Below are 16,573 nucleotides of genomic sequence, written 5' to 3' on the forward strand. Positions count from 1 at the left end.
CCTTCCTTTTGCTGAGGCCTTGTCATTCCTGATGATACTGACTCCAGCAGATGAAATTCTGCTTTTATAAGTATTTTGGGAATCAAAACCTTTCAAATACATATCACTGGCAAAAGAGACAAGGTGGCCACAGGCAAAAAGTGATTTTGTTGCTGCTTCTTTAAATTTTTTTAAAGCAACAATTTGTGGAATACCTTTTATAAATCATCCCTTGAATATATTTTAAAATAATAAGTTATGAATGTGGTATTCTGTGGCATTACAGTAGATTTGACACTTATCATTTTATTTGGAGAGGTTTGGTTAAAATTCTGTTGGATCCTGGAGGAATTAATATCCCATCAGTTTTTGTCAAATTTTGATAGTGGTTTAGAAATCCATCCCATTCTAAGATGTTTATAGTGCAGGCAGTTTTGAATATTTCTCAATAGAATGCTTTTCTCTAACATAATATTATAATCATAATGAAAGTTTCTTCCCCCCATTTAATTTTGTAATCTAAGTGCTTAAAAAAAGCCAATTTTCATACTTTAGAAGTGATTTTCACACTCTTTAGAAGCTTATGTTGCTGTGTGTAACTATTTCTGAATTAAAGGGGGTTTTTTTGGTCATTAATACTATGACTGTTTTAAAAATAAATTGTCATGTGTGTTTTAGTAATTAATTTTTTCATAAACACTTAAACTGTGTTTTATTTATCCAACTCCTCCATTCACTTTTCTAAAACTTATCACTTTTCTTAACTTTCAAAAAAATGAGTAGCACACACAACCTTTTCTAACAAAAATCAAAGTGTTAAATGTTTCACTGGCTCAAGGAATATGAAACCGCATGGCTTTTGTCATCCCTGCAAGTGGTCTTCCCCATTGCTGTGGAAAATTATTAGCATCACTGTCCCAAATGAATTGCTACAAGTTAGGAACCATCCCAACCTCTAAATCAGAATTGAAGAACATAAAGCATGAGTTTAGAGATAGACATTTCAGAGAGTATTTTGACCATAACTTTGTATGCAGTCACTGATATTCTCAATTCGTTTCATATGTTAATTTCTTGCTGATTAATGTTAATTTCAAAATATGCTAATTGCACATGGGTGCATCGTGGGGTTTTTAATCTGCTTGGATGAAAAAATACCTGACTTTTAAGAGCCATTTTCTTCCAATTTGATGGGGAGAAAAATGGATATTTTTGTCAAGCAACCTTCACCAGTAGCTGACCGATTCAGGAATAGTGAAAAGCCCCAGAAATGTTTCTGCCCTCCCTGATCCAGATTGATTCAATCCTGTAATTTTTGAATTCAGTTCATAAAGGTTGTAGGTTAAGCTAGCAGTGAAGGTGTTAACTTAATTTCAGTTACCTCATGAGAGGTAATGTAAATGGAGTTTATTGCTACTACCTGATTTCAAATTATTCTGAAAGGCAATGAAGAGGATAGCTGAAATGAAAATTTTTATCACATTGTGCTAACACTGGTGATTTAGAGACTGCTTCAATTGCAGTTGTATCTAGTCAGTTTTCAGGTGGGGAGTAAGGTTTTCTCCATAAGTTATTCTGCGCTTTTCATCTCTGCATAATATACAAGTAAGTTTGAATACGCAGCTTTATAAACATGGCACATCATAAATCTTATGGACTGGTTTTTGATTGTAAGGGAAAGTAAGATGTCTGGAGTTGATGGCACATACCCAGTAACCTTGAAGAAGAAGACAACAGTGCTTTGCACCATTAAGGTTAATTATAAAGGCAACATTGCACTTGGGAGAGGTTCCTCTGGATTGGAGAAGTGTTGGTATATCGCCAGTACACTGACACTTCTCCAATCTAAAGATCATTCTGAGAGCAAAGTGGTTAACTGCAGACTTGTCAGTCTGACTTCAGCTTTAGGGAAAATCAAGTAAGAGTATACCCTTTTTAGATATAAGCAAAAATCATGCTTAACTAACCTGGTTAGCTATTTCAACACAATTATACAAGAACTGGATGTAGGTAATAGTTTTGAATATTGTTTATTTGGATTGTAGCAAACAGTTGACTCAGTCCTTTATGAAAGGTTACTATATAAATGGGAACATGTTGGAATCACAGGTAATACTCTACGAAGGATTGCAAGGTGACTGTGGGGCAGAGGGTTGTGATTGATGGTTACTCTTTAGGTTGGTCTAATGTTAAAAGTGGGGTCCCTTCAGTGATCAGTTTTGAGACCACCACTGTTTTGGATTTTCACAAATGACATCAACAAAGGAATAGAGGGGTTGGCAGAGTGGTTAATGATCTATGCCAAGTTCCTGAATAGGATAGCATGGATAGGCTTCAAGGATTTTCATAAAACCTTGCATTTTGTTGCATTTTCACATGCAACAGAATGCAGGGTTGAAATGCACTTAGGGCATAGCAACTGAAATACACTTGGTGAGGTTAAATTAAAAAAAACAGTAGTGGATGGAAGAAAGGGATTTGGGAGTTACAGCTCAGCTGGACATGAAGTATTCCAATACTGCAGTGTGGCAAGGAAAATCCATGGTGTCCTCTCCTGGTGATGATGTATTGAATGTTTCCTTGCAGAGATCAGAAGGTTATAATCCTAGTGTTTAAGGCAGTTGTAAGACCACAATTGGAAGAATACCGTGTTCAAGTGTGAAAACTGCACCTGAAAAAAAAAGACATTGAGACTCTTGAAAGGATCCAAAGAGAAAACCCTCTTTTTTTGAAATATGCAAAAGGGCATTAAATGAGGAAAATATCAAATATGCGGGCTACATAGTTTGGCAATCAGTCATCTTAGAGGGTGACCTCATTGAGGTCTGTAAGGCTCTGAGAGGGATAGTAAAATGAAGGCAAAATTTTCACTGTTATAAATAATTCCAGAACTGGAGGCCATAAATTCAAATTATGTGGAAGGATATTTAGTCTGAATTGTAGGAGACTTGTTTTAACCAGTGAATTGTTAATTACTGGAAGGTTACCTCCATGAGTTATTGAGGATGTATTAAATATTATATCCTGTTGACTCTTACAAAAATGCACAAATACCCTGGTCAACAAGATTTATGAATATTCATTTGATTTATGGAATTTTATTGAAATTTTATGAAATCATGTATATCATATTGAAGGAATACTGTGTACCTTTTTATACAGATAATTATTCCTGTTGCTTTTTACCTTTATTGTACTATCTAGAGTTCTCTTAATTTAGTGCTAAGCTCCTTTGCTGTTTTATAAATAATTGTTTTTATACTTATTCATTTCAGGTTGTACGCTACTACAAGGTTGAAAGAAAGTTAGTTTCAAAATCCGTTGCTAGGAGAAAGGTAAGTCATGGTCTTTCTTTTAAAATTTTATATAAAACTTAAGGTTAAGTTTGAAACTTTTATCTTTCAGAATATTATAAAATTATTGCCAACCCTTATAAAAAGTATCTTAAATTTTTGTAGTTATGGAAGAAATTTGGATTAGCTACAAATGATCCTCCAGGTCCAAACCCTTCAAATACTATTGTGTGTGAAGAAATATTCATGCAGTTCCTCACAAACAAAGAGGTAAATTTTTATTTATACACACATGTGATAAAAATTCATAATTATAGGATAAGGTGTATTAGACAATAAAATTTATTAATAGTTGAGTTAAGTTTGAGTTCTTAATAGTTCCAGAGAACTTAGGTAAAGTAAAGGAATAAAAAATTAGAAAGATTGAAAAGAAATGTCAACACAAAAATGAATTATTACCAAGAATTGTTTTTACCAGGAGTAGCTTCAATCTTAGTAACCAAGACAGGTATGTTTTTGGATGTTGACTACTATTAAATTAAAAAAATATCTCAGCATGATATCCTGACATTTTATAATTAATACTGATACTGATTTATATTTGTGATGAATACTGGGAGCTACAACAGCTAAATAATAATTAGAAATTAATTTACTCTGGGAATACAATACAGTATATGAGGAAGGTGTGTAGCAATAGCTTTTAGAACTAGTTTGGAAGAAAGTTTATACTTAAGAGTATTATCACTAGCCATGTGAAATTTAAAAAAATATATTTTTTAAGTATTTTAAAGAAATTTAATATGAAAGTTTGGTTATGAAATTTGTTCATATATATGGCCTAGTTGAAGGCTTCAGAAAAGAGGAGAAATAGTAGAGACCTTTATATGGTTAGAATGAGTGTGGAAACATAATGACAAAGTAGTGATTGTAATTATATCTAAAGCGATACTTCAGAAAAATTTGGATGCCAGATTTTTTTTGAAATATCTCTTTAAATATAAAACTAACAATAATGGTAAAAATCTAATAGAATTTTGTGTAAATCATGCACTCTTAAATATAAAAACAATATTTCAGCATAAGGTAGCAACAAGTTTATCTGAAGGAAACATGACAAAGATGATAGCATAATTAATATTAGAAAAGGATCTTAAACACCTAATTGAAGATACAGTGGGTATACCGGGTGGTTAAAAATAAGTTTCCCTATTCGGGAGACCCTAGTGTCAAAACGGTTAGGGATAGCGCTGTGAAAATCAGTGGGTATGTCATTTAGGGTATGAGGAAGCGATTTGTAGATGAAGAAAAATTAGTTCAAGTTTCTGCCACCAGGAGAGAGATTGGCACTGTAAACATGAGATGGAATATTTAACTTAGGCTAGATTGTAATATCAGAACTTAGAAATCTCCAGATATTGTTCTAGGTGCTTTTGTTCACTTGAGATGACATTCTGTAAATGGACTGCATGCGACACAGTTTTGCATAGCATCTCATTGGGGGATGTTGGCTACATGCTGTTTTAATGCTTGCTTGCTTTCAAATTGACAAGCATCTGTATGCCGCCACGATAAGGCCGCCTCCACAGCCAGGTGGGCAAGAGCAGCAGTGCGTAGCACACGCTTCTTGATTAGACCGGGGTTTGAGCCCATGACCATCAAATACGGAGGATGCGGAAAGGTCGGGGAATGACCACCGCATATCCCCGGAGTAATATGGCCTTAGTTGCTAATGGTCCTAAAATCCAAATAAACAAACAACAAACCGCCATGTCAAACTCTATCTTTCAGATATTCCTATAGCCAGAAATTACAGGGGTTGAGATCTGGATTCGGGCTGACCAGAACTGTGGAAAGTCTCTAGAAATGATGCGATCATTTCCGAATGTTGAACGGAGCAGTTCCTTCATTTGTCGACCAACTTGGGGAGGTGCACCATCTTGCACGAACACTGCAGTCTTCGAGCATTGCCTTTTTTGCAGAACAGGAATAATGTGATCTCTTAGAAGAGTGCAATACCATGCACTAGTTACCGTACACCTTACGGGGCCATGAGGTGTAGACTCTTCAAAGAAAAATGGTGCGATTATAAACTCTGCTGTGAGTCCATGCCATACTGTAACGGATGGACGAGAAGTTCCTGAAATTTGTCAGTTTTGTGCATTTACAGCCCCATGAAGGGTCAAATGTGCCTCGTCAGACCACAAGATCTCTGAGCCCATGTATTGTCAAGTTCCATACGAGCCAGAAATCGTAGAGCAAAGTCCATTCGTTATTGCTGATCACAAGACTTTAGTTCTTGCACTACATGAATATTGTATGGGAACCAGCGTAAAATTATTCGAAGCACTTTACGTACAGTAGAGCGAGGAAGGTTCAAGGCCCTTGACACACCTCTGGCACTACTGAGTGGTAGTGTTTCTCATTCTGACCTGGAGTTCATTTCATCCACTACTTCTGTTCCAATTGTGTTCGTTCCCTGCCTGGAATTGCATTTAACTCCTCAGTCGGTTGCTTCAAATTTCTTTATTAGTTTTTGAAGCCCCACTGACATCAAAGGTCCTTTACACAAACCATAATTTTCTGATATTCACGTAGTGCTGCATTAGCATTACTATTATTCTGGTAGAACAGTTTTACTAAAAGAGCTCGTTCCTTTTTTTGTATAAGCCATAATGGTTTATGACGGTGCCGTTGACCTTTCTGCTTTTATCTAACAGGATGTCATTTGTGTAAGCAGTGTCTTGAAGTAAATGACAACTTATACATATGTGCAGTGCCTTTTTTTCTCCTGGTAGTGGAAATTTGAACTAATTTTTTTTTTCCTTCTACAAATCGCTTCCCCATACCCTAAGTGACATACCCACCAATTTTCACAATGCTAACTCTAACTGTTTTGACACTGGGGTCTCCCGAATAGGGAAACTTATTTTATAACCACCTGGTATATATCACTCTATACATTAAAAAAGTTTTCCTCCTAGTGATATTTATTCGGGCCAATAGAAGTGGGCAGGGGAAATTGCATCACTACAAATGCACAAGTAAATAATTACTTAGGTCATTTCCTGTACAGGAAGCAGCGTAAAATAGTTTTTGATAGTATGAAATATTTACAAAAAACAACTATTTACAATCATACCGATGGATCATGGGACAATGGGTCCCTTCATCAGCTATATTAATATACAAAAAATGTTGCAATAGAGCATCAAATGATGCCGGGCATGGTCATGTATTAGACAGTGAAGCACATGCACGTGGTTGGTGAATATTAAATGGAAGGAACGCAGATTGGTTACTGGGCAGAATCAAACACTTGTTGTTGACAATGTATAGTGCATATGTGGGACACATGCCAACGTTCGCACATTGAAAGACAACTGCCTCCATAATGTTTGTATATATGTAAATAGTTTAGTATTTTGTAAATATTTGTATAGTTTGTAAATATTTTAGTTAATATTTGTAAAAGAATAAGAGAAATTTACCTCAATATGATACGTAGAACACTTCCATATGATACTCTCCAGAAATTAAAACGAAAACAATTAAAAAAAAATCTAAAATCTTATATTACAGTAAGAAATAATTAACAATAATTAAAAATCAAATGAACACAATTAAAAATCAATTTAATGAAAAAAAATGCAAAACGATTTTCCTTGCTGAAGCTGACAATGCTTTTCGACCATATGTTGTGATCACAGGAAAGAAAATTACCGAACAGGGGTGAGCATGGAACTTAAATAAGGGTTATTTGTCTTTGCGCATGCACGTAGCGGACCAAGAGTTGGAGATTAGATATGGCTGGCGAACATTAACAGAATTCTCATGTAATTTTGATGGTTTTGTAATTAATAGTCTCGTATAATTACATTGGACACTTAAATATTTTGGCCTCGTTAAATAAAAAAGTATGTTTTTCATTAATGGCATGAAAGGCTAATTCTGACGCTGAACAGGAAGCACAAAAATTCAGAGGAAACAGAATAGAACCCTGATACGATGAGTCGCAATCACCGCAAGAAATGTTGTATACTAGGTCATTTATTTGTTTTGCAAACGAGGAAAGGACTGAGCGATTGTTCGGTATAGTGTGTAATTTCTGTATTGGCCTAGCTACAATTTAAAATTCGCTATCTTTAAAGAACCTGTTAAGTTGTTTGTGCCACTGTTCAACCTATGGGAAATAGTCAATAAGAGATTAAAAATGAATTTGATAGTAAGAACCAGAGTTATAAAATAAACCAGTCAACAATAGTAATATCAAAATACACCAACCACCAATAGTAATATCAAAAAATACTTTATTTCTTTCCCATACATTGAATAGTGGCACAAACATCTTAACAGATTCTTTAAAGATACCGAATTTAAAATTGTAGCCAGGCCAATACGGAAATTACACACTACACTGAACAATTGCTCAGTCCTTTCCTCGTTTGCAACACAAATAAATGACCTAGACAACATTTCTTGCAATGATTGTGACTCATCTTATCAGGGTTCTACTCTGTTTCCTCTGAATTTTCGTGTTAATCAACACACAGCCTCAGTTCGTGCTTCTTGTTCAGCAGCATCAGAATTAGTCTTTCATGACGTTAATGAAAAACACTTTTTTATTTAACGAGGCCAAAATACTTAAGTGTCCAACGTAATTATACGAGACTATTAATTGCAGAAACCATCAAAATTAAATTACATGAGAATTCTGTTAATGTTCGCCAGCCATATCTAATCTCTGACTCTTGGTCCTTTACGCGCATGCGCGAAGACAAATAACCCTTTTTTAAGTTGCATGCTCACCCCTATTCGGTAATTTTCATTCCTGTGATCAAAACATATGGTCAAAAAGTATGTCAGCTTCAGGAAGGAAAATCATTTTGCATTTTTTTTTTTCATTAAATTGATTTTTAATTGTGTTCATTTGATTTTTAATTATTGTTAATTATTTATTACTGTAATGTAAGATTAAAAAATTTTTTTTAATTTTCATTTTAATTTATGGGAGAGTATCATATGGAAGTGTTCTACGTATCATATTGAGGTAAGCTTCTCTTATTATATTTTTACAAATATTGATATCAACGTAGAATGTATTGAGCATTATAGCTCTGATTCATACTATCAAATATTTTAGTCCTGCTCTTTCAGATGCAACAATATTCCTCATGCATTATGGAACCCGAAGCAGATGGCCTTTTCCTAAGTGACCTACGTAAATGCAGGTAAATATAATTACATAGTGATATTTATTCGACCTTGAGAATGCCGTGTGGTAGCATAGCCAATGGGAGAAGAGGAATGTGGTACAAGTGTGGGGGCAGTTACGTCACTACAAATGCACAAGTAAATAATTACATTGGTCATTTCCTGATTAGATTTCAATCAATGTGTTTCGACAGGTGTGTCTTTTACATAGAAAAGATTTGACTTACTCTATCATACCTCTAGATTTTATGTAGAAAAGTATGTGCGGGAGTTGGCAAGCAAAGCAAGCAGGGGTGAAGCCCTCTAACATATATCGATAAGATCCACTTGTGGTTTTCTCTGATTTTCACTAATTTTCCTTGTTGCACCAGAGTAAAGGACTAGAGTTTTGTATAATGCAAAATAGTGTCAGATGAAACACATTTGTATTGCCTTTGGAAAAATCTTATGCAAACATTATTCTTACACGTTATGGCTTTCTGTTAGAAAAACAAGGAAAAGAAAACCTTATACTTAAAATGCAAAATGTTGAAGCCAGTGAAAAAGAAGAGGATGAATTCTCTCCAGCTTCCTTTAAGCTTCTGAAAATATTTGGTCAAAAGACTGCTATCTTATTAGTTCTCCATAGTGTATAATGGTTTTGCTACTTGTTTGGAAAGTTCTGAGCTCAAACCACATTGGAGATTGGAGGAATTCTTAAAGGCCTTTTCATTTGCGGCTGTAAGTTAGCTGTTCTCAGTGGGGGATTTGGTTGTCGCCATTAGTTATTCTGAGTTTTTCAGACAATACACTGGCACAATGTAGCCTAAAATATTTGTACTACAGCCAGGCCTTGCATAACACGAGTTCAATTAATGTATTTTTCAGTTACTGCTATTTGAAAAAATTATACCACTTTTTACTTTACGAGATGCATATTTCCAGCTAATGCGATCATTTTTATGTGATAGTTGAAAAAATTGAATCGTGTGCTAAGTGTCTGACGGCCAATGAACAAGTGTTTGCCCACCTCAGTGTGTTCCATCGGAAGCAGACATGTTACTTGTTTGTCTCTTGCTAATAAAGTCACTTGCAGATGCATTTAAAATTGCAAATTTTCTACCCCTGTTAATTATGGATAAAAGAAAGACTGAAAAACAGAGTGAAAAACGCGACTGCAATAAAAAAAAACTTGTGACGTTAAAAAATGTGAAAGTGGTGCAAACCATGCGAAAATTGTAAGAGATCTAGGATGCAGTGAGTCTACAGTATTAATTGTCTCTAGCCATAAGGAAGAATAAAAAGAGAAAGGTAAAGTTTCGTTAACTTCTTTTGTTTTACAAAATACCAGAAATGAAACTCCAATAATGATTGAAATGGAAAGTCTTTTATCAATTTGGATAGAAGATTGCAGGCGAATAAGAATTCCATTATCCAAGGACAATATCCAAAGCAAAGCTATTAACATTTTTACTAAGCTCAAAGAAACAAAATATCAAGGGGAGACTGAAATGCTTGTTGCTAGTTCAGGGTGGCTTGAACATTTCAAAAATCTAGCAGGACTGCATAATGTTAAAGTAACAATGGATGCTACTGGTGCTGATGAAGATGCTGCAGCCAAATTTCCTGCAGAATTGCAAAAAATCATTCAGGATGGTGAATACAATGATCGGCAAATATTTAATGTAGACAAAATGGGCCTATTTTGGAAACGGATGCCAACTAAAATTTATTTGACTGCAAATGAAGCATCACAACCTGGGTATAAAGTCTCAGAAGATCGACTAAAGCTTTTATTAGGAGGTAACACTGAAGGTGATTTTAAATTGAAACTTATGCTTGTGTACCATAGACAAAATACTAGGAATTTAAGAGGATAGAATTGAATAGGAATTTAAAAGGAAAGGGCCATTGAACTCTTATAGTCAATTTGCATTCAAATAAAAAAACATGAATGACCAAAGCCCGATTTGAAGACTGGTTTACATCTTATTTCTGTTCAACAGTTGAAGCCTATTGCAAGAAAAATAATCTTACTTTTAAAGCTCTGTTGCTTTTAGATATTGCACCTGGACATGCTTCTGCACTTGGCGACTTAAATGAAAATGTGAAAGTTGTTTGTTTTTTTACCGGTGAATATGATTTCATTATTGCAAACCATTGACCAAGGGACAGTTGCAACTTTTAAGGCTTACTATCTCTGTAGAACATTTGCACAGGCACTCCAAGCTACAACAGGAGACAATGCAATTTCTGTACCAGAATTTTGGAAATAATATAACATACGAGTGGCCATTGAAAACTTTCATGCAGCATGGGAAGAAGTGACAGCCAGCAATATGAGAGCAGTTTGGAAGCATCTTTTATCCCATTGTGCAAACAATTTTGCTGTCTTCAAGGATGCAGTTAAAAAAGTTATTGAAGACATAACTAATATTGGTAATGACCTTGGTTTCAAAGGCTTGGATATGGCTAATGTTCAAGAATCATTGAATTTGCATTCAGAACAGCTAAGTGACAATGATCTCCTTCAAACAGAGGAACAGGGCGTACGAAGAAGCTGAAGAAAAAGAGTGTGAGCCAGCTGAAAATGTTACCGCAAAGGAGATAATGGTAAAAGAACTAGGCGAAATCTTTCGCCTTGCAGAGAGCTTCAAACAAAAGATAATGGATGTTGATCCTAACGTCGAAAGAAGCATATTATTTTGCCAGGGCCTATAGAAAGCCAACAAAGCCAGCACTGTTCAAATGACTGTGTTCAAATATTTCTGTAGCAAATAGTTTCTTCATTATCTATTTTATGCAATAAACAATTAATTCTGTAAGTATTTTTAAACTTCTTTATGGACATTCCTGAAGGTCACGGACCAATTATAATTTTTCCTATTGATTGTTATGTTCGATTACCACGTTTCTGTTTTGAGCAATGCTCTAGTGGGATGAATTAATTGCGTTAATCGAGGCCAGCCTGTATAAAATGTTCAAGATAGATCCTCTTATTAGCAGGCATTGTTGGGAATATACTGTCTTTTGATACTGGTAAACTTAGGCTGTTTTGCCTCTTTGTTTATTAAACAGTTATGTAATTTAATTTTTCTTGTATCGGATTATTGCTCTGCCTTTACATATGTTATTGTGTAAACTAGAATTTTTATCATATCTATTTGTAACATGTTTTCTATATAGGAAGAACAGAGGAATGAGGAAGATCCTCTTACCAAGTTAAAAGGACAGAAAATGGTTAAATGTAGGATCTGTAAAGATGACCATTGGACTACGCAGTGTCCTTTTAAAGACAGAGTAGGTGCATTGCCTGATTTATTGAAGGATGAACAGAAACCTGGTGAGCAAGACTAATTAATTGATTGATTAATTGAATGTTTCATCGTGTGATCATGTAGATCAGTGATTCACAAACCTTAGTTTAGAATATCGTTTTAACTTAAAGTTTTCTAGTCCTCCCCTTCTCAAGTTTAACATTTGTTTCTGTCCTGTAAATTTTTCACCTTTTAAATATTAACTCCATGGACCAGAGTTTGAGAAGTAATGCTGTTGATTTTAATTTACTTATGTTTTCTTTGTTATTTTATTTTTTTTTTTTTTAGGAGCATTAGCAACTAAGGCCATATTGCTCCTTACGGGCTCGAACCCTGGTCTAATCAAGAAGCATGTGCTACGCACTGCTGCTCCTTCCCACCTGGCTACTGAGGCGCCCTGTCTTCTTTGTGGAGCAAAGTATCTTGTGAATGAGAATTTTAGATACAGACAGCTCTGCCTGGATGAAAGAGGCCATTTTATTACATGATTGGCTGAATCATTACATTAAATAGTAATTCTTGAATGTTTAGTTGTGTGATGCCTGTAAGTGCATGTGTTCACAGGCTAATTTGCCTATTTTGAGATAAATAATTCAGAAAATCTAGGAAATCCTACACTTCCTAATAATGCTGACTAACTTGGTTCCAGGTAACAAGACCATTACAAACTTCTATAGTTAGTGACAGGATTCAAACTCAGACCTGACAAATCAGTAACCAGCATCATGCATACTATTCTTTCGTATGCTGTTTTTTTGTGTCATCCTCAATATTATTACAATCGTGTAATAAGAATATTATTAAGAATAATATTATTAGTTATAATATTAATATTATTCTTATTATTAAATCTAATAATAAGAATATTATTAGATTTAATTATTACATCTAAAAAAGTAAATATAAATTGATGCACAAAAGTTAAATCATATTTTGAAAAATTCATAATTAGCGGTAAGGAACTCTTCTTACTGCACACAGACTTGCTGTCTGCAAAAACACATGCAGATGGTGACTTAGCGTTTAATCTGATCCCTAGCCAAAAAAGTTAGCTATCCTTGTTGTATTTAAGAGCTTTGTTCACATTATTTTATTAATGCACAAAAAATATGCATTATTTAAAATGCTTATAATTTCAAATTGCTTTTTTAGCCACTCCTTCTACTCCACAAGTTGAAGAAAAGGTGAAACAAGGTAAATATATACCTCCTGGGATGCGAGAAGGAGCAAATCGGCGTGGGGAGTCAATGACACCTTCTAGGACCAGAGGTAAGAAACTATACTGAGCTTATTATTTTACATTTAAGTACAATTACTACTATAGTATAAAACTTAATATTACCAAATTTATAATTTTTGCAGTCAGATTGAATTTAATAATTGGAAAACTTATGAGTGCGAGTCAAACAAAACAAAATTTCTAGTGCCTGAAGTTAATTTATGTGCATCCTGGATGGAATTATGGGCACAAACACTATCGGTAAGTATATATTGGAGCTAGATGGCTTTCACTCTGGCACAAGTCTCTATTATGTTTCAGCACATTGTTATTTCAATTTGGCTGCTGAGCATCAGTCATAAGTCTGTCTGCACTATAATTCATTACCTGCATGTAATAGATGCTGAAATGTCTTGAATGTGACCAGAAATAACTGCAAGTGCGGGACTAAGTCTGCATAATCTGATGTGTTATAAAACTGAAGGAAATGCATTTCTAATGCTGTATTGTGATCATGAATGACATAATGTTATCAAAAACATGAGATTTAGATGTTTTAAGTGAAAGTGTCATTTTTTTAGAGGAAAGGGCATGACTACACATGGAATAAAACACTAACAGTGCTTCTTCAAATCTGTTGGGAAGTGCTAGAGTGTGAAGCTTAACCTTTTTACCATCAATTAACTGAGGGGGAAATTTACACTTCTGTAAATTGAGGTCTCTTCTTGCGGAACCTGTCTTAAGACTGAAAGGAAAGAAATACCCATGACAAATTCCATAAGGAAATATTAGGTTTAGTTTTTGACACCAAACTAAATTTTCATAAACATATTACCTGCAAACTATATGTTTCCAGAAATTAAATATCCTTTGTGCAATGTCTTGGGTGCTGACAAACAGTCTTTGATGAATTTGTACTGTGCTCTATTCTGGTCATGATTAGACTATGGAGCTATAGTATATACATATAGCTAAAAAGAGTCTCTTACAGTCTCTCAACACCATCCACCATCTTTTCCATCTGCACTAGGTGCCCACAGAACTTTGCCAGTTCACAGCAAAGTTCTGTTCTTATTTTGGTAGCACATGACCCCCATCCCCTGCTTTACATTAGAAAACAAAGCCTATTCTGCCAATATGCTGCCAAAATAGGAAACCTTCCATCCCTACCCTGTTGGGTATATACCCCAACCAACCTCTCTGACTGACACTGTATGAATGTAAACCTCCTGGGATCTACCTACGAGAAATAGTACATAAATGGAAAATTGATCTCAAACAAAATTCCATTTATGTACTATTTCTCATAGTACAAATATGCTTTTACCCCATAGGATAGACATGAGCTAGACATTGATCTATACTTTACTCAGTGATCAAAAAATACCATTCTGTCACATTACATCCAACAACTACATGCTAATCAAGCTTCAGAACACGCTGGGTCTATATGGATGGTTCTAAGTCCGAGTCAGGTGCAGCAGCTGTATTCCTGTTACATGCAGTCTCAAAATCCCTTCCGGTTGAGTACAACATACTCTCTGCGGAATGCTATCCAGCATGTATTAAATGAAATATGTCAGCATTCATTTTCTGTGTTAATAAATTCTGGTTCACTCGGTGCCATCTCAGCCATAAACACCCTTCTTATCATTGCCCCCTCCAGGAAATTGGCATTCTAATTGACTTCTGTCAAAAAAAAATCACTCTGAAATAACTCTTTGTTAGATCCCAGGGCACCTGGAATAGCAGGTAATGACAAAGCATATAATGCAACTAAATCAGCATCACAACTGCCAAACAAAACGTTGACAGTTCCTTACACTGACTTTAGACCAATTATTAGAAGAGCAAGTGAAGACAAATGGACCCAGGCATGGAGAAACCAACAATAAATGAAATAAAAACACAAATATGGGACTCCAGCATCAGTAAAAATTGCAGAGAAGTGTTCACATACATCTTACACATTACCATCTGTTAGCTAATGAAAATTCTCCCCCTCCCGTGCTCAGTGCCAAGTTCAACTTTCAATAAAACATATTCTTTTTGTATGCCCTCAGTTTAGAAATTTCAAACTGCTGTGCTTCCAGAGCTTAAGTAATAATCAGAATGCACCTACCCTTCTACAGATATTAGATAACTCTACAAATGTAGAACTGTTTAATTTCATTCAGTAAATCCAATTTGTTGTTGTTGTTGTTGTTGTTCGGTTTAACGACACAAGGGCTACTACGGCCAAATTGTGTCTCTTCATCGTTAATTCACAAAAGCGTATTGTTAGAGAGATTAAATTATATGCTTCTGTACAAACCAATATGTTTTAGATATAATAAAAGTTCTTCAATATTTGCTTCATTTCCTAAGATGCGAGATAAATCAGGTGATATATTCAATGTAGAGAGTGACTGAAAAGTGTTTGACCGGATGGTTGAATGTAAGGGACAATCAGCCAGGAAATGACGAACTGTAAGTTGCATCTGACAGGATAAATCCAATTTGATAAACAAGTATAACAAAACATGAGTTACATTAAGAAACCTGGAGTGACACATCTTGGCCTTTGCCCTTGTGTTGTAAAACCCTTAAGCAACAACAACAGCAGCTATTATTTATTTTGGGAAATTGCAAGGTAATGTTGTAGGAAATTATTTCAAATGGAGAAGACTGCCCTATGGTTTATGTTTCAACCAGTATATAAAAAATTTTGTGGATAGTTAAAATAGGTGTTTGAACAGTTGCTATAGGAATTCTGTGCTCCAAGAAATAATGTAAAAAAAAAAAGGGTAAACTGCAGCCATTATCAACCCACTGCAGGATGGAAGCCTCCTCAACAATTCATGCTGAGGGAAATGGACCATAATCTGCCACATTGGTCCAGTGCAGTTGACAGATCGACCATATTTAGCAGTCGGGTTTGATCCCCAGTCTCTCAAAGAGCATGTTGCTACTGGGCTACGGAGGCCGTGAGAAATAATGTATTTGGTCCTATTAACCAGATATATTATTAATTCCCATATTTATTTGACTCATCCTCAGATCTTGGGTAATGTGTATATAATCTTAATAAATTTTCTCTAGTTCTTAATTTTAGTTTTGTGTTAAAATATTTTATAGTGTTCGTTTTTTTTCAGACTACCTTGTTTAATATAATTTTTGTTTTTTCCCCATAATGAATAGATGAAACGGCCACAATTCGTGTTACGAATTTGTCTGAAGATGTGAGAGATTCTGATTTGCAAGAATTATTTAGACCATTTGGTACAATTACTCGCATATATTTAGCTAAAGATAAAGCAACAGGCCAATCAAAGGTAATATAGCAGTAAATGTAAAATTTGGAAACTTGTTTTTGTCAAAATAATTTTCTGAAATCTGATTAAAATTTTTTTTTACACATTCATAGAATGTTTCCTGAGGAAGAAGCTTGTGTTATTCAAAGCTTTTGATGCAAAGGCAAGGCAAGGCAAGCTAGATATTGAAAGAAAAATTGTTGCAGTAAAGTTATTATTTACCTCAAAATATAGTATGATGCTATTAATTAGCATCGTCATAAATAATTGTGTCATTCA

At 34.8% G+C, this 16,573-nt stretch overlaps 1 protein-coding gene across 1 annotated transcript in view; it reads left to right on the forward strand.

Annotated features, from left to right (window-relative positions):
- Positions 1-16,573, forward strand: part of LOC150075584 (eukaryotic translation initiation factor 3 subunit G-A-like) — a 66,288-nt gene that overhangs the window by 35,669 nt on the left and 14,046 nt on the right. The window contains exons 4-8 of the mRNA XM_090388833.1: positions 3,255-3,314; positions 3,438-3,542; positions 11,652-11,808; positions 12,935-13,051; positions 16,182-16,315. Coding sequence (XP_090244959.1) covers positions 3,255-3,314; positions 3,438-3,542; positions 11,652-11,808; positions 12,935-13,051; positions 16,182-16,315 — 573 coding nt within the window. The remainder of the gene's footprint in view (positions 1-3,254; positions 3,315-3,437; positions 3,543-11,651; positions 11,809-12,934; positions 13,052-16,181; positions 16,316-16,573) is intronic.

The sequence above is a fragment of the Mastigoproctus giganteus genome, chromosome 14 (assembly GCF_048544385.1).
Source record: "Mastigoproctus giganteus isolate SK-2022 chromosome 14, ASM4854438v1, whole genome shotgun sequence".
NCBI lineage: Eukaryota > Metazoa > Arthropoda > Arachnida > Uropygi > Thelyphonidae > Mastigoproctus > Mastigoproctus giganteus.